Source organism: Paroedura picta, chromosome 2, assembly GCF_049243985.1.
Source record: "Paroedura picta isolate Pp20150507F chromosome 2, Ppicta_v3.0, whole genome shotgun sequence".
NCBI classification, from domain to species: Eukaryota; Metazoa; Chordata; class Lepidosauria; order Squamata; family Gekkonidae; genus Paroedura; species Paroedura picta.
Window position 1 is genome coordinate 124551088 of NC_135370.1, and position 18475 is coordinate 124569562.

The following is an 18475-nucleotide window of genomic DNA, read 5'->3' on the forward strand; positions in this document are numbered from 1 at the left end:
AATGGTGGAAAACTCAAATTTGCCTGGTATAGTGCGTGCAACAGCCCTAGCAGTCACCATTTACATTCTTAATACTATTCCACATCAGATAACATGGAGCTGATCATACAAATCATGTTACATGGAGCAATGTATGCAGAAGCAAGCCAGTATCAGTTTCAACGTGAATAAGACATGGTACATGCTGGAAACATTTTTTTTAATTAAAAAGGGCTCTCACCTTTACTCTGAGGAGGGTTTTGGCTCCTGTCCCGCAGGACATTAATTTCATAGACAGCACCATACTGTTCAAATAGTTCCCGCAGATCCTTCTCAGACCAACTCCGTGGGACCTGACCCACAAACATCTTGATGGCATCAATGTCTGGTTGATCAGGATGATCCAGTGTGCCATTCATTTTCTTTGAGCTACACAAGGCAATGAAAAAATGCTGATACATCTCCAAATGCTGATACATGTGCCTTGATAAATCATTCACCCTATTTCCTACAAGGATACTAAAATTTAACAGGATTGCACTTGCCTGTAGCTGTTGTTCATTGACATCTTCTGTGCAGATTCACATTGGGACTGTGCTTGCACAGCTCCAATTTGGGGTGGGACACCCCATTTTGAAGCGTTTAAGCTAGAAATAGTTCTCTGCGGCCGGTCTGTGCAAGCACAGTCCCAATATATTTTGTACAACCCTATTTTGATGGTACTGAGGATCAGGGGTGGAAGGTTCATTTATTAAAATATGGCTCAAGGCAATTCACAAGGCCCAATTTAAAACACAAAGAAAAATATAGCCCCCAGATTACTCCCGATATATTTTTTTAAAAAACTCTGCAGGAACAGCGTGGAGAACGTTGGGCTAAAACTAGTTTCCATTATACTTATTTCTCACAGGGAAAATTTTAAAAATATATAGCAGAACATTAGAAACATCATATCCTTCAGCTAAAGGGATATTGTTTACCTCTGGAGAACTCTTAACACCCCATTCTGCTACATGCATATATCTTCTTTCTTCCTGTGCTATTTTCCCCATCCTGAAACAGTGGAGTTGGTATTTACCCCACTGGAGCAATCACAGAGATTGACTAACGGGTACTTACTGTGAGGGGTCATTTTCTATTGGAGTAAGCTAAAAAGAAAAGTCCTCCCCCTAGTTTCGGTTCTGCACTGTGGTACCCCCACCCCTCCAGTTGAGATACTCTGAGAGCTAAGAGACTTTACACTACTGAACACTGTAAATATAGCTGATCAACCGAAAATAGAGAAGGGAGAAGAAACATGGGAGAACTAGAGGAAGAACTTGAGCCCTATTCCTTAACCAAATTTGAAACAAATTTGGGCAATTTAGATAGAACATGGGAGAACATAGTAATAGTACAGTATAATTCTGTACTATGCTAGCGCCGACGGGGCCCAGATCTCTCCTGGGTTCTCATTCTACCATGTGGGGGCCAGAACATAGAATGATCTATGCTTCTTTGGGACCAGGGATCACCAGCCTTTTGGTACTGGCTGAGCATAGTGCTCTTTGAGGGGCAAAGGCAGGGAGGTGGTCCCTCAAGTACACTGAGCCCAGACCACATATGGCCTTGAAGGTGATTACCAAAACCTTAAGCCTGATCTAGGATTCATCTAGTAGCCAGTGCAATTGTTGATGTATGGGCCAGATGCGGTTCCCCATGGTGTTCTAGTGAGAACCCTGGCCACTGCATTCTGGACTAATTGTAGCTTCTGGATCAGGGATAAGGGTAGGCCCATGTAGAGCAAGTTACAGAAATCCAGCCTAGAGGTGACTGTTGCATGGATCATTGTGGCTAGGTGTTGTGGGGCCAAGTAGGGTACTAGTAATTTGGCTTTGCACGGGTGGTAAAAGGCCAGGTCAGGTGTACTACTCCTGTGATCTGTGCCTCTGCAAAGAAGGAGGCATCCAAGATCATGTTCAGGTCAGTGGTGGCATTAGCCACAGCTAGTTGTACCCTGTCCAGGACGGACAGTCATACTTCCTCACTTGGATCCTTCCTGCCCAGCCATAGGACCTCCATCTTTGAAGAGTTGACTTTCAGATGACACTACTTGAGCCACAATGACACTGCTTCCAGATATCTGGCTAAGGGGGTGAATCAAAGTGGCCATCCATTAGGAGGAAGAATTGGATGTCATCTGCATATTGAGGATTGTTGTTGTTATGTGCGAAGTCGTGTCCGACCCATCGCGACCCCATGGACAATGATCCTCCAGGCCTTCCTGTCCTCTACCATTCCCCGGAGTCCATTTAAGTTTGCACCTACTGCTTCAGTGACTCCATCCAGCCACCTCATTCTCTGTCGTCCCCTTCTTCTTTTGCCCTCGATCGCTCCCAGCATTAGGCTCTTCTCCAGGGAGTCCTTCCTTCTCATGAGGTGGCCAAAGTATTTGAGTTTCATCTTCAGGATCTGGCCTTCTAAAGAGCAGTCAGGGTTGATCTCCTCTAGGACTGACCGGTTTGTTCGCCTTGCAGTCCAAGGGACTCGCAAGAGTCTTCTCCAGCACCAGAGTTCAAAAGCCTCAATTCTTTGACGCTCGGCCTTCCTTATGGTCCAACTTTCGCAGCCATACATTGCAACTGGGAATACCATAGCCTTGACTAAACGCACTTTTGTCGGCAGGGTGATGTCTCTGCTTTTTAGGATGCTGTCTAGATTTGCCATAGCTTTCCTCCCCAGGAGCAAGCGTCTTTTAATTTCTTTGCTGCAGTCTCCATCTGCAGTGATCTTGGAGCCCAGGAAAATAAAATCTGTCACTATCTCCATTTCTTCCCCATCTATTTGCCAGGAATTGAGAGGGCCGGATGCCATGATCTTTGTTTTCTTGATGTTGAGTTTCAAGCCAACTTTTGCACTCTCCTCCTTCACCCGCATCAACAGGCTCTTTAGTTCCTCTTCGCTTTCTGCCATTAGAGTGGTATCATCTGCATATCTGAGGTTGTTGATATTTCTCCCTGCAATCTTGATCCCAATTTGTGACTCCTCTAATCCCGCATTTCTCATGATGTGCTCTGCATATAAGTTAAATAGGCAAGGTGACAGTATACAGCCTTGCCGAACTCCTTTCTCAATTTTGAACCAGTCAGTGATTCCATGTTCAGTTCTCACTGTTGCTTCTTGGCCTGCATATAAATTTCTCAAGAGACAAATAAGATGCTCTGGTATTCCCATCTCTTTAAGAACTTGCCACAATTTGTTGTGCTCCACATAATCAAAGGCTTTAGCATAGTTTGGGCTGGGATATATTGAGGATATCCCAGCCCAAACCTCTGCACCAGCTGGACAAGAGGACGCATAAGATTGGAGAGAGGACTGCTCCCTGTGAGAGTCCACACGTGAGCTGATGGCAGCTTGATTGTCACTCTTCATTTGCTACCCCCCGTCCGTGACCCTGGAGAAAGGAGATCAGCCATTAGAGGGCTGTTCCTTGTATCATAGGGCTGTTCCTTGTATCATAGAATCATAGAATCCTAGAGTTGGAAGGGGCCATCTAGTCCAACCCCCTGCTCAACGCAGGATCAGCCCTAAGCATCCTAAAGCATCCAAGAAAAATGTGTATCCAGCCTTTGCTTGAAGACTGCCAGTGAGGGGGAGTTCACCACCTCCTTAGGCAGCCTATTCCACTGCTGAACTACTCTGACTGTGAATTTTTCCCCCCTGATATCTAGCCTATATCATTGTACTTGTAGTTTAAACCCGTGACTGCGTGTCCTCTCCTCTGCAGCCAACAGAAACAGCATCCTGCCCTCCTCCAAGTGACAACCTTTCAAATACTTAAAGAGGGCTATCATGTCCCCTCTCAACCTCCTTTTCTCCAGGCTGAACATCCCCATGTCCCTCAACCTATCTTCATAGGGCTTGGTCCCTTGGCCCCAGATTAACTTCGTCGCTCTCCTCTGTACCCTTTCAATTTTATCTACGTCCTTCTTGAAGTGAAGCCTCCAGAACTGCACACAGTACTCCTGGCATTGGCGAGGTGGTGAGCTAGAAGTTCATGGTTGACTGTGTCAAACACTGCTGTGAGGTTTAGTAGCACAAGCAGTGCTATCCTACCTCGGTCCAGCTGATGGTGGAGGTCATCCGTCAGGATGACTAGCCTTGTTTCTACTGCGTGGCCAGGCTGAAACTGTGATGGGTTTAGGACTGAAGCTTCATCCAGGAATGCTGACATTTGATCCCCCACAGCCCTTTCCACCATTTCCCCCAGAAATGCTAGATTCAAGATAGGTTGGTAGTTCTGAACCAAACTGATCCCCCCCTGTAGCTATTTACAAATACCGGACCACAGAAATTTCAGTGCCTTACCTAGCCTGATCCTAGTCTTCATTAACACAGATTTTTGTTAGGTGGATACAACAATACAATTTATTTGTAGGTCAGTAAATTGCATGGACTTATTTGTGACTGCCATAAACTGACATAGCTCTGGAGAAGCAGTCAATGTGACTGTACTGCATTTAACTCAAAAGAAAAGGATTGCCTCCCCCAGCCTTTCACTAATGGGTGAAACGTAGCAAGACCATTATTCTTAAAGATATGGGTAACACCCAGAGTTTGTATTCAAAGTACAGCAGGCATTACTTCCGTTTGTTGGCAGAGACCACTTCAGTGGTGGAACCCTGCCTTTAGAATGTACAGCTAATGTACCCCAGGCCAAACTCAAGCATTCGATCTTTTAAAAATTATTCAGTGGTCTTCTCCTACTCTAAATACCAGTTTAATAATATTTTATGATTTGGCTTAATGTACCTTACTGGTTTTATTTATCTACTACCTTTTGTTAGATTAATTTTTCTTACTGTTATACTTTTATTGTCTTGGCTGATTCTGTCTGTATAACATACACTTATTCTAAAAAGATAAATTCAGAGAAAAGTAGAAAGGGTAGTTCAACAGGTCTTTGAAGGCTTAGAAGATTATTGTATTACTGGCCTCTGGCGTTTGATTAATCAGGACTACACTTTTAACATCTCAATACAAAAAAACAAACAACAACAAAACATTTTTATGGTGTACTGTACTGACTTCTTCTCAGGTGAATGTTTTCTTACAACCTGAAACTGAAAAATCAGCTAATCAGCTAAGAGTAAATAATTTACTTGGGGAACAGGGTCATGGGCTTTATTAACATTAATTAATATGGTAATGTCTGCCTGAGCCCAGGTATTTTTATTTACTCCATTTATATGCTACCTTTCTTCTCAATGTGAACCTGAAGTGGCTTTCACTGTTCACCTTTCTTCCATTTTATTCTCACAATGACCCTATGAAGTTGATTAAGCTGAGTGTGTGTGACTGCTACAAGATCACCAAGCAAGTTTCCATGGCCAAGCAATTATTCAAACTGGAGTATCCTAGACTCTAGTCCAACAATAACCACTACGCTACACTGGTTTTTCTACTGAAATTAAAGAGGCTTACTTATACATACTTCCAGTGATACACTGAACATGTATTAACAGTGCAGCTGGGGCAGATTATTGATTCTGGAAAGGCATGAGGACCTCTGCTTTTCATAGCTGACAATGGGAATTAGTTGCACAAACCACTTTTGCTGAATTACAAATTCCACCAATAGGCTGGATCCTATGGAAAGTTCACGTCAGGAATTGGCAGAGTGGATTTTTCATACCATCCCCTTTCTACAGCAGTCTCTATGCCAGGCTTTCTGAACCAGGGTTTTGTGAAACCCTGGGGTTTCTTGATGGCTCTGGAAGGATTTCCTGAATGGGTGGGAGTAAATTAAATATTAACATATTTTTAAAATTTGTTAAACATGTATTGGGTGATATGACCATGTATGATCATGTCCACCTCCCACTCAATGGTCCATGATGGTCCTGGAGGGGTTTGGAAGGGGAGGCACCTCAGATGGATGTGTACAGAGCTATTATTCCCAACCATATTCTGCACAATTGCACCACTTCTGGGGGTTCTCGAAGCCTGAAGAATGTTTCAGAGGTTTCTCAATTGTAAAAAAGTTGAGAAAAGCTGTTCTGTGCACTTTACTAAGATATTCTGAAAAAGCATTAAGCCAGTGCAAGAGGACATTTTGCTCAATTTCCATTCCCCATTGCCCCCTCCCCTAGCAGTGGACTACATTTTGGTTATGATGGTCTCCCAAACTGAAATATAGGACTTGGAGCCTGCAAAATGAAAAGGAAAGGAGAGATCCATTCACCAGATCCTCCTGCTGACTTTTCCTGTAGGATCCAGTTCTTATGTTAAGGATCACAATGGAAACTTATCAGTTTTAAAAATCTTTGGAAGGTGGGTAGAAATGTATCCTTCAGTCACAATTACAAACATTTCATATATTTTTCAGAAAACAGTTTATTTTTATGACTCTAATCCCTTAACTTAATAAAATATTTGTATGTGAAAGTACCTACATAACTGTTGCATGTGTCCTGTTCTATTTAAAGTCTATCAGAACATTTTATTCTAAAAGTGTAACAGTTAAAATGCACAAATCTATTGACAGCTGTCTCCTGGACTGCAGCAAGGTGCTAGATTTAGAGCAGAATCTGTACTGTAAATTACTGTTCTTAAAGACAGCCAAAAGACTGTATCTTTTTAGAGATTAAAAAACCCAAATATACAGTAATTAATATTATTTGACTCAAGACATACTGCTTTAAGTCAGTTCAATGTAGGATAAAATCTAACATCTGATAGAAAACTTAGACTAATGACCTTATGAGGTTCTTGTTCCTATTAAATCAACTCTAAGCATCTTTTAGAAGTGTCATTTTCAAGAACCTGGTTCTTTTTTGTTATTGCTTCCCCCCTTTCAATGATAGAATATTAAGTAAAACTTCCCCCCAAACTATGAGCAAAAGAACAAATTCAAGTCAGACGGCATGCCTGTAAACAAACTATTGAAAACGAAGTACTTACATAGGGCTGGCATTCAAAGAGCAGTGATCCACCATCATTTCTGGAAGGAAATCCAACTTAAAAGCAGCCATTGCTGATCACAAACCACTAATGGTAGACCACTGTTTTGTCAAACCAACCAAACACTGCTAGTGAATTTCTGTAAGTCTTAACACACTGAACCACACACACAAAGAACACACTCAAGCCACACGAATACAAGCTTGGGGAGACCAGCAGTAGACACCACAAAACAGCTGGACTGGGAAAGTAAGATGGGGACCAGGATTAAAAAGGGGATGTGACCATGTGAAGAGACAGACTGCTCAGTACACAATGAAAATGCTGATGCACTGGGCTTGTTTTGTGCAATTTTCCCTAACGAAGCAGTACTGAGTGCACTGTCAGATAAACAGAGTGTCAGATCCATGAAGATAGCTGTGTGCAATAGAGCAGAAGGAACACAAACTAGCTTCAGACTCCCAACTAAGTTCTTTACCCCAAAATTGTCAGCATGAGACAATAAATACTACTACAGAGAGAACAATTTTAAACCAGGGATTGTTTACCAAGTTCTTGATTTGAGGGAAGCTGTTTTGTGCTATAGTGTTGGTTTACTGTACACTGACTTAAACTGTAGGCATCAAGCCTTGATAAGCTTGGTTCTGGGAAAAACCTTCAACAAGACTTTCCTTCAGCCTTCAGTACTGTTACTCAGTTCTGTAGTACCAGAAGTTTTACAATTCCACTTATGAACAAAATTGACCTTTCAGAAACTTCTGGTTCAACAGGCATGCTAGAAAATACACAAAAAGGAAATATGATGCTTTAAATGAAAATAGAAATGTAATTGACATATCTTGATAGTTAAGTAAATAAATAGTGTTGAAACTTCCTCTTTTTATCCATACTGAAGTTCAAGTTTACACAATTATCATGACAGAGTTGTTTTGAAAACTTGATAAATCTATTCCAGCTAACTGCACCACATTTACTGTGCTGCGCAAAGAAATATGACTTTACTCTGTCAAAACACACACCATAAGAAGCAGTCTAAATTCAAACTTAAGGACATGGGAGAAGCCATGTCGCATCAGCCCAGTGGCCTGTCCAGTCCAACACTGTGTGCCACACAATGGCCAAACCCCAGGTGCCACCGGAAGGTCTACCAGTGGAGCCAAAATGCCAGCAGTCCTCCCACTGTTGCCCCCCAAGCACCAAGAACATCACTGCCCCAGACAAAGGGTTCCATCTATACACTGTGGCTAATAGCTACTGTTCTGCTCCATATGTTTATCCAGTCCCTTTTGGAAGCTAGCTTACCTGCAGCCGCTATCACTCCCTGTGGCAGTGAATTCCATATGTTAATTACTGTCTGGATGAAGAAGTACTTCCTTTTATCTGTTCTAAGCCTACTCCTCATTAACTTGTCTTCCTACAAGCCTCTTCTGCCATTTTAACTCCCTATACTGAGTTGTTCCTTCTTCCATGCTAGCACTTATACATAATTGTTATTTTATAGACCCTCATTCATATGAGGCTTTGCAGCTTGTGGAGCTTGCTCTATTTAGGCAAAAATGTATATCATCAATTTTTACCAGTTTCCTATTCCTGAAAAATCCTCCACATATCATGCTGTGCCACATTTTATTCTGAAGACCTCCAAGACTTCATTAGCAATGGTGGGTGGTTGGGTGGGGGTGGGAAGAAGCAGAAACAAGGAGCTGCAGAAGTAAGGATGTGGTGGTAAAAGTATCTTCTATTTTGAAAAGGCTTATATCCAAGCTAATGTGCTAATGTTATCTTTTCCTTTCTAGGACAATCAGCACTCACCTGCCATTAATAGGGCAAATACTGCAAACAAATACTGTTTGTCAGTTCTGTGTAGAAAATGGGAATAAGTTTTGAAATAAGAAACTCCTCTCTATTCTTTTCTCAAACAATAATGTACTTTGGTGTATTACACAAGGATGGACAGTTTATTCTCATACAAGTTCTTAAGAGACTTGCAATCTTCAGCAACAAAGATTCTCTCCACTGTCAGGTTGCCACTAAAATGTAATTCTCCATTTCCCTGACTCCCTGACAAATTTTCGTCAATTTCATTGCTCACCATTGAAAAATTGCTCCAAGTTTAAAAATTCGCAGCTCACATTACATTAAATAAAGTTTACTAAATTGCTTAAAACTACACAAGTACTGAAATGTAAAAATATTTGTCAGAATAAAAACATCATTATGAACTTGTTTAAACATTGTTAACTGAACACCTTTTTTTAAAACTGCACTAAAATTTACACAAAGATCAAACTTCGATACATCTAATCTCTAGGTAAAGGTAAAGGTATCCCCTGCGCAAGCACCGGGTCATGTCTGACCCTTGGGATGACGCCCTCTAGCGTTTTCATGGCAGACTCAATTGCCAGTGCCTTCCCCAGTCATTACCATTTACCCCCCAGCAAGCTGGGTACTCATTTTACCGACCTCGGAAGGATGGAAGGCTGAGTCAATCTTTAGCCGGCTGCTGGGATTGAACTCCCAGCCTCATGGGCAGAGCTTCAGACTGCACACCTGCTGCCTTACCACTCTGCGCCACAAGAGGCTCTATCTAATCTCTAAATATTAACAAATGACAGATTATTTTGTTCTTGTTCACAACTACACTAAAAAGTATATTAAATGTCAATAAATATTCAAAATAGCTTAACTGAAGCAACAATATGAAACTTAGTTCTGAAATTGCAATTAGAATACAAATATCTTTTTAAAAAGATTTTTGTTGTTGTTAGGTGTGAAGTCATGTCTGACCCATCGCGACCCCATGGACAATGATCTTCCAGGCCTTCCTGTCCTCTACCATTCCCCAGAGTCCATTTATGTTTGCACCGACTGCTTCAGTGACTCCATCCAGCCACCTCATTCTCTGTCGTCCCCTTCTTCTTTTGCCCTCAATTGCTCCCAGCATTAGGCTCTTCTCCAGAGAGTCCTTCTTTCTCATGAGGTGGCCAAAGTATTAAAAAGATTAAATAATGACAATAATAAAAATAAAGGGGTTCATAGCTCATAGTTCAATATATTACATACATTATATTGCAAGTACAGCTAGTTTTATTAAGTGGATAAGTGGTTTTCTATGTATCTATGTATCTACTTTCTTATTCTAGAATTTTTTTTTATTGCTTCTGTGGCCCTTTTGACCTGACTCTTTTCTTGTGGTTAACCTTTTCAGCTGTCCTTCAAAGCACTCTGACAAATCTATCTACAGATCAGCTATTAAGTAACTTATTGTCCTACCCTGCTAGAGGGATTTATTATTTATTTATCATATGGCATGTGTAATGTAGCCAGGAGATGCCAGGATTGTCTGGAACAAGGGGCATTTGGAGGTGGTTTGCTGGAGGGAAAAGAGATCAGAAACTTCACCAAAGCCTCAGAGGAAAACTGGAAGTTTGATTCAAAACAGAGTTGTCTCTAACTAGGTTATAGAAAGCTGACAGGATCTAGTTGGAACTACATATAGCTGTGCAGATATAACTCACCTTTTGTATGACCCATTTCTGAAAAATAATCTGTTTTATGCTATTTAATTCCTATTTTTCCTTCTTTTCAGATACTAAAAATTAAGGTATATGGACTAAGGTAGCATAGGGTGCATGGGCTTGTGGTTTTCTTGCAGAAAATAAAGGTGATTTTTTAAATGTCATAACTATTTGAAATATTTCAGATTTATACGCTAAGTTACAAATGATACATTCTATGTTGCTAAAGCAGTAAAACTAATTTAGGTTTGATAAGACAGCAAGTATTGCATGTATTTTAATTTCTCCCAAAATTTCTGCTTCTTTCTGCAATTATCCCCCTTGGCTTCATAATATCCTGAAATTTGACATCTCTCTGGTGGTGTAGTAATTAAAAGAGGCAGCCTGTAATCTGGAGGACCAGGTTTGGTTCCCTAATCCTCCACATGCAGCCACCTTGGCCCAGTCTCTCAGAGCCCACTCAGCCCCACCTACCTCACAGGGTGTTTGCTGTGGGGCGGGAAGGGTAGGCGATTATAAGCCACTTTGTGACTTCTTCTGGTAGTGAAAAGTGGAATACAAAAAAACCAGCTCTTCTTCCCACATATGCATGAAAACTGAGCCTGGAATTCACTGTGGGCACCAGTAGTTAACCTGTAGTTAACCTGTAGTTAAAGCAGTGTATTGCTACTTTGATTTTTCAACTGTGGTGTAACTTGTTTGAATTTATGATTGTTTAGTTTGTGTATTCCATGCATAATGCATAATGAAGGCAGGAGCCATGACCCATCTCAAACTTCAAAGGACATCTCTTCACCAACTTTTCACTAATTGCTACTACCATGTTTCTACATGCTAGGTAAAACTTGGCACTTGACATTCCCTTTAGTTCCTTTTAAGAGATTCTTTGCTGTCAAAGCAAGTTCTCACACAATTTCATGTCAATTGTTAACTGTGAATGTGATGACAATTTTTGCAGCTTTTGTTTTTTTATGCAACAACTCAGTAGCTTCCTGATTAGATCACAAAGCTCTACATACAAAAAAAAGTGTCAATACTTTTTGGCTTTGAAACCTTTGTTGAAATGGCTCATAATCTCCAGCAATTTTACACTTCATGAGTGGATCTTGCACTGCATATTTTATGCAACTTGCAGATTTATTGCTAGGGAGCTTTGCTCTTCCACAAAGTTTTTGACATAGTCAAAAACAGTGACAGCCCTATGAAGCAACATAAAATTTTCCAACCACCTAGTGGATCAAAACTTCAGGTAATACTGTATACTTACTATCATAGCAATGTATGATGCTTGTCTAGCTGGGAAATCTTTGAACAGATGATATATATATATACAGGACTGAATTTAGGTCATTGTGGCAAGACCCCCCCCCTCCTTTACATGTTTCAAGGTCAATCAGTTTGTTTTCTTATTCTTTCCAGTCAGGGTTGGTTTTCATTTCTTCGTTCTATTTTTATTCAGAAAAAAAGTGATTTACATTTGGCCGATCCATAGGTGGCAACTGGTAAAAATGGCATACTTTATTCCTGCAGATGTTGTTGAAAGGCTTAAAGGGTTAACCTGTATGTGAAAAGTTCCAGTCAGTTGATGCTGTGTGATTTTCTAAGCTGTCCCATCTTCCCTAAGTCACCATCACCCATGCATTGGACTCCCCAACCTCTGTTGCTTGTATCCATGCTTACAATAATTTGAGGTGGTTGAGTGAAGTTGATCCTACTTGTCAGATTCTTGCACACTGTCCACCACTTCAGTTCCTTTTTTAGGTTGTCTGGAATCTACTTGTGCCTGTATCTTGCTATTTCCTTTTGAAAGGAAACTTTGAAGGAAACTTCACTGCAGGGCACTGCACCCACAGGATTATGTCTGTGATTGCGATTATAAGACCCTGCTGCGCTAAGAGGTGCATTAGATCTGCAGAGCTACTGCTCTTGATATCCACCACAATGGATCAGATTTTTTGCTGCTTCCTTGGCTAGTCAAGCATGGATTCTGGCTCTTAGGTATACTAGGTCCCTTAAGGTGGACATCTGGCTCTCCAGGGTGTTGATGAGAAACACATATGCTGGTAGCACTTCCCATCCCCGAATCTCTAGGGAACCATGAAGACTACTGAGTAGACCCCCTTGAACTGTTGGTTTGGAGGTACCACTTCTATTGTGCCTATTAGCAGGTGGAGTCACTCCTGGGATCTTTGGACTGGGGATGGTGTAAACTGGCATGAGGGCGTTGTCATGAACTCTATCATATAGCATTCCATAATATTTGATAGAAGTATTGTTTGATGCTGAGGAACTCCATACCTCTGAGAAGAACTGGAGCTGACCTCTCATTAGATCCGCCTTTCCCAAATTATTAACAGTTTAGAAACCTCTGAAACATTATTCAGGCTTTGAGAAACCCCAGAAGAGGCATGAACATGCAGAATATGGTTGAGAAGCATAGCTGTGTACCGACCGAGAAACCATCACTGGCCATGGGGGGGGGGTGCATGGGTAAACATGACTATATATGGTCATATCACCCAATAAATGTCTAACAGATTAAAAAATATATATACAAAATTAATTTCCACCCATTCAGGAAACCCAGGACCATCAAGAAACCCCAGGGTTTCACAAAACCATGGTTGAGAAAGCCTGCATTAAGACAGTCAGGGTAAGTGTTTTTTTTGTGGGCAGCATTTTGCTCTGCCTGAAGGGGGCTGAAAGTCTCTGATGTGTCCTGGGGTAATATATGAAGGTCTGAAAACCCCTATAGTTCTTTGTGTCTCTTCTGGAGGTCTGAAGATGAAAAAAGGACTGAAGCAATCTGGCTTCTGATTCTTAAATTTTATTGGTCAAGGAAAACGGCATCTTCTACACATCCACAAATCTCACTATAATATTTTATCAGCCATCCCTCTAAAAACTCATGGATGTGTATATCATCTTCCTCCCATATCTATCTTGGATTAGCTGGATAAATTTAACTGACCAAGTTAAATCTGATGGCTATGTAGTCATTTGAACCTAAGTGTCTGTAGTCCTACACGCTATCCATGACTAGGTGACTTGCTAACTACTGTATTACTATATCAAACTTTTCAGTGCTTCCAGACAGGGGAGGCAAGCAAATAATAATAATTAAACAGACCAGGGTAGCTAGGGGAAACACAGGGAGAAACAGCTCTGGCTGTAATGCAAGGCCAACCACTCTGAGAATTAGTAAAACACAATAAACACAGCAAAACTGCAGTCGACTGTCTACTCCACCCTCTGAGGATAAAGCAGAGAATTCAACAGCTTTTACCCATATATGGTAGCTAAAAGAAAACAGTCCTTCACCATAGTCTTAATGTCTACCCATGCAGCATAAAGTAAAATAGAACATATGATGCTGCATTTTGAAATTTATCAAAATTGTTCATAGCAAGGTATATATGCTCCAGTTAGGAAAATTTCCAGTACATAAAACCAGACAAATTAAAATGTTATTCATTATAAATGCAAGGAAAGAAAAATATTAAATTCATCTACACTTCAAGCTTTGATTAGGATACTTGCAGAAAGTTAACCGTGTACAATAGTTGATGGTTAATTAAATTCAAAGAAAGGCACAAGACACAAAACCAGAAAAAAACTACAAAAGTGTAGCCTTGTCAGCCTTATATGAGCAAGAAGACACGGTACTGCAATGATACCACATTAACACATGCACCGATTCATAAAAAAGCCAAAGCTACGGAGTAAAAGTACAGAAATAGTAAAATTAAAAGTTTCAAAGGAGTAACATAAATAAGCATGGTGGCATCATGCATATCTTGCTGGGCCACCACAGATCACTGCTACAGCACCATTCTGCTTCCCCTGTAAAGAGGAAAAGCAACGGTTATGGAATGAGGCTATCAAAGCCGTATAGCTCAAACTGAAAAAGCCAACAAACAGCCCCCCCCCCCAAAACACCAAAACAAAAGTGCCATGATAAGCAAGGCAAGAAGATGTATAGGAACAAAGATGTAGGAAGAATTATACCAGAAACATCCCTGACAAACATGTTTTGAAGCACGTGAGCATCAGGAGATGGCCTGTGCAAGAGAAAGACAGCCAACCTATCCTTGCATTTCAAGTTCTCTAATCACCTCATAAAACAATAGCACAGACTATAAACAAGTACTATCCAGAGAATGGGGGGAGGGGTGTAGAATGACATGTGCCTGAAGGAACATTAACTCATCCACAGTTTGAGAAAGCAATGCAGACATCTTCAAGATAGTCCAGTCTAAGAAAAATCATCAATCATCAATAGTTTATAATTCAGCAGTTCCTATCATGGCTCCAAATTGTGTGTGCGTCACAACTGAATATGAAAGACACCAGATTCCACATGCTTTCATGTCTGCCAGGGGTGTTAGGCACTCTCAAGTATCACATATTATACAGGAAAAAATCCCTTCATGAAACTTCTAATCATCCTTCTCAGAGACACAGGATAGATTACTCCTATCTCTTGCACATGATGCTATGCACAACAGCAGGGAAGTATCTTTAAAAGCCAAATTGTAGCATATGTATGAATCAATTTAGGCCAGCCTTTCTCAATGTTTTTTTTTTATTGAGAAACCCCTGAAACAGTCTTCAGGCTTTGAGAAACCTCAGAAGTGATGCAATTGTGCTGAATATTGTTGTTGTCTCTCTGAGAACTTGGTAATCTGGTCTAGGAGCATGTCATCCAAGACCTCCACCTGGGTTGGCAGTTTATAGCAGACCCCCACCACAATACCACTATTATTTCCTACTCCTTTTATTTTTACCCAAAGAGTCTCAAGTTGTACTGTCATGCTCAGACACATATATTTCCTTACAAGTATATATATTCTTAACATATAGTGCTACTCCTCCCCCCTTCATTTGTCCATCCCTTTTAAATAAGTTGTACCCCCAATCCTATTATTTGTGAGGGTTATCCCACCAGGTTTCTGTCATGCCTATTAAATCATGCCCCCCTTCCTTTACTAGGACCTAGTTCTTCCTGTTTGTTTCCCATACTCTGTGCATTAGTGTAGAGACATCATTATCCTTCATATGAGTACCCCAGGATTTTAGTTTTAGAACTTTCTTGTAAGTTAATAGTTCCCTGCATATGTGCCATTCCCTTTAAATCTGCAATGTTCCCATCTACAGTTATCATCAGCCAACTAGGCTTTGAATGTATGTCTCGCTCCCCCATTGGATTTAGTTTAAAGCCCTCCTCACCAGGTCTGCAAGACTCTTCCCAAAGATGTTTTCCCCCACATTCATGAGGTGCAAACCATCTCCTGATAGAAGAGACACATCATGGTAGCATGATTCATGGTCCAAAAACCCAAAACATCCTAATGTTACCAATGACATAGCCAGTCATTTATCCACATGATTTTTCTTTCCCTTCATAAGCCTAAGACAGTAACAGGAAGAACTGATGAAAATACAAACTTTGCTCCTGTCCTTCACTTTTCCCCCCAAGGCCATGTAGTCTCACTTCATATGCTCCACACCGCATAGGACAGTATCATTTATTCCCACATACAGTAAGGGATATCTGTCCTGGGGCTTTACAAATCTTTCCACCCTTTCAGTGACATCCTTGATTCCCACTTCAGGTAGACAGTATATCTCTCAAGACAACAAATCCAGTTGACATACTTGAACCATGTGGGTATTTTTAGAGAATAAGTCTTGTAATCTTTGTACTAACCCTGGTAATTTTTGTCATCCACAGGAGGTCGGTTTACCACGCTGCTGATTGCAAAATGATATAAAACTATATTTTACGTATATGTGTTTTTCTAAAAAATAGTGCGTGCTTAATATTGACCTCTGAGGAAGACCTATATAGGTCGAAACGTATTAGGTCTTTGGATATTAGGACATAACTAATATATGTGAGACTTGTTTCACTTCTTGCTGTTTTTATTGTGTTTTATACTTTTATATGTTTGAGCTCCATAAATAAAATTGAAATGAAATATGTTTTTAATATATAAAGTAGCAGTTTTCTCAACCTTCTCAGGTTCTCAACAATTTCTGAGTGTCAGAGAGGCAGAATAACACCTTATTTTTTTACACCTCTGGGTAACGTTCTTCCATCTACAGTCCGCTTGTATTGGGTCTTCTAACTGGTGAGGGACTTTTCCCACCTCTTCCAATTGCCCTCCAAAAAGTGCTTCATGAATTATTTCCAAGAACTTTTCACCTACTTTTTAGAATAAAGTGTGGACTTTATAAAGTGTGTTCTTCTAGCTTCTGTAACTTCTCCTTCAGGAGTGCTACTAACTTGCACTTGGTGCATGTGTATTTAAAGTTACTCTGAGGTAAAAATACAAACATGCCACATATATTGCAAGTCACAGCCTCAGGTCCATCGCCAGCGACGCTGCTTCGATCCATTACGGGGGGGGGGGGCACAGACCCCTTCTGCAAACTCTGGAACACTTACAGTCTTCTAACTTGATCCACAAGCTAAGAGTTCTTTAGCTTTTGTACTTTGGCATGCGCCTCTGGCAAGCAAGAGCCTTTTATAGCATAAAGGTCCACCCAGCAGAGGGTGTAGCAAGCAGTCAGCCCCAAGCAAAACTGCCAATAAATGGAAATCAGCTAAAGCAATTAGCTGCAGTCCCCCCTGCCCCCCAGGCAAGGAGCAGACAAAAAACAACACTCAAACAGCTCCCTGCAACCTATATACCTTCACACACTGCCCTCACACACTTTAAGACAGGGATAGTCAACCTTGGTCCTCCAGATGTTCATGGACTACAATCCCCATGAGCCCCTGCCAGTGTTTGTTGGCAGGGGCTCATGGGAATTGTAGTACATGAACATCTGGAAGACCACAGGTTGACTACCCCTGCTTTAAGAAACACTCACTGATAGCTCCTGAGCTGGCACTTTCTCTTCCCTGCCCAGCTGCTTCTGCAGGCTTTAATTTTTAAACACTTATTTGTAAGTCCAAATAATTTCAATTTAACTTGAAAAAGACTCGTGAGGAACTCTGATACATATTTCAAATAATGCATACTTGATAGTCACTTTGCAAGCTGTAAATATGCTCAAGCCACATGTATTCTCAAGCACTAAGCAAAGCTTTATTGTAACTCTCACAAACACCGAAACAGATCCAGGTGGGTAGCCATGTTGTTATGGAGCAGTTTGAGTCCAAAGTTTTATTCCAGGCACTAGTAAGAAACCCCATTTTCAAAATGGGCTGCAGAAAAGAGGAGAGAGGGCAGATGGGCTTCTGCAGAGGAGGGTGGGCCAACCAGCGAGGTGGGCTCTCCTGGAGGCCAAGAAGTACAGCATACCTGCAGTGGCATGTGCCTGGTTGGTCTCCCACACTCTCCTGGTGTTCAGGAGGTCTGGGAGAGCAGTGCAGTGCAGTGGAGCATGCCCAGATGGCCTCTCCTACTCTCCTGGCTTATCTCCTTCTGGCTCTTCCTCCTCATGCCAAGTGCCAGGATCAAAAACAAAATCAAATGGCAAAAAGTGGTTTCTTCTCCTAATTTTATTCACTATAGTCTTTGTTACCTAGTGTCAGCAACCAAAACGGGGTCCCAGGTATTCTTATCCGGCTTTCTTAATCTGCGTCAGTGGTTCCAAATCTTTATCTTAACGTAAGCATTCAATATCACAGTAATCGCAGAACATTTTAGTATAAGGTATATCACATTGCCATCAGCTCTCCAACTGAAATAATGGTGGTGATCTGAAGGAAATTAACAATCACACAGTAATTTTTATAGGATCACATTGGCAATATTCTCTTCCATGTGGATTTGGGTTTCCATGATTCTTGGAGCATGACCATTTTATTTCTTTGTAAGTGAACATATAATTATTTCATTTATACTCTTTCTTCCCAGATGTGCAGAACTGTCAAAGATTTTTTGTAAAGATGTGACAGATTATTTGATCCTAAATTTGAATTTTTAACACCATTTTTGGTTTCACTTTTGTCCTTTAGTATTCTACATAGCCAGCTCAGTGCCAGTGTGATATAGTGCTGAAACTTTGGGTTTGGATACAGG

The 18475-nt window shown here is 40.9% G+C and overlaps 1 protein-coding gene across 11 annotated transcripts in view; it reads right to left on the minus strand.

Annotated features, from left to right (window-relative positions):
* Nucleotides 1-18475, minus strand: part of CELF1 (CUGBP Elav-like family member 1) — a 46819-nt gene that overhangs the window by 25637 nt on the left and 2707 nt on the right. For 3 of the 11 annotated variants that reach the window (XM_077322455.1, XM_077322449.1, XM_077322448.1), the window contains exon 2: nucleotides 221-408. In XM_077322455.1, coding sequence (XP_077178570.1) covers nucleotides 221-398 — 178 coding nt within the window. In that variant the 5' untranslated portion in view covers nucleotides 399-408. Of the gene's footprint in view, nucleotides 1-220; nucleotides 409-6921; nucleotides 7253-18475 lie in introns of those variants that run through there. The other 8 variants (XM_077322445.1, XM_077322444.1, XM_077322446.1 and 5 more) reach the window with 7 other exon arrangements.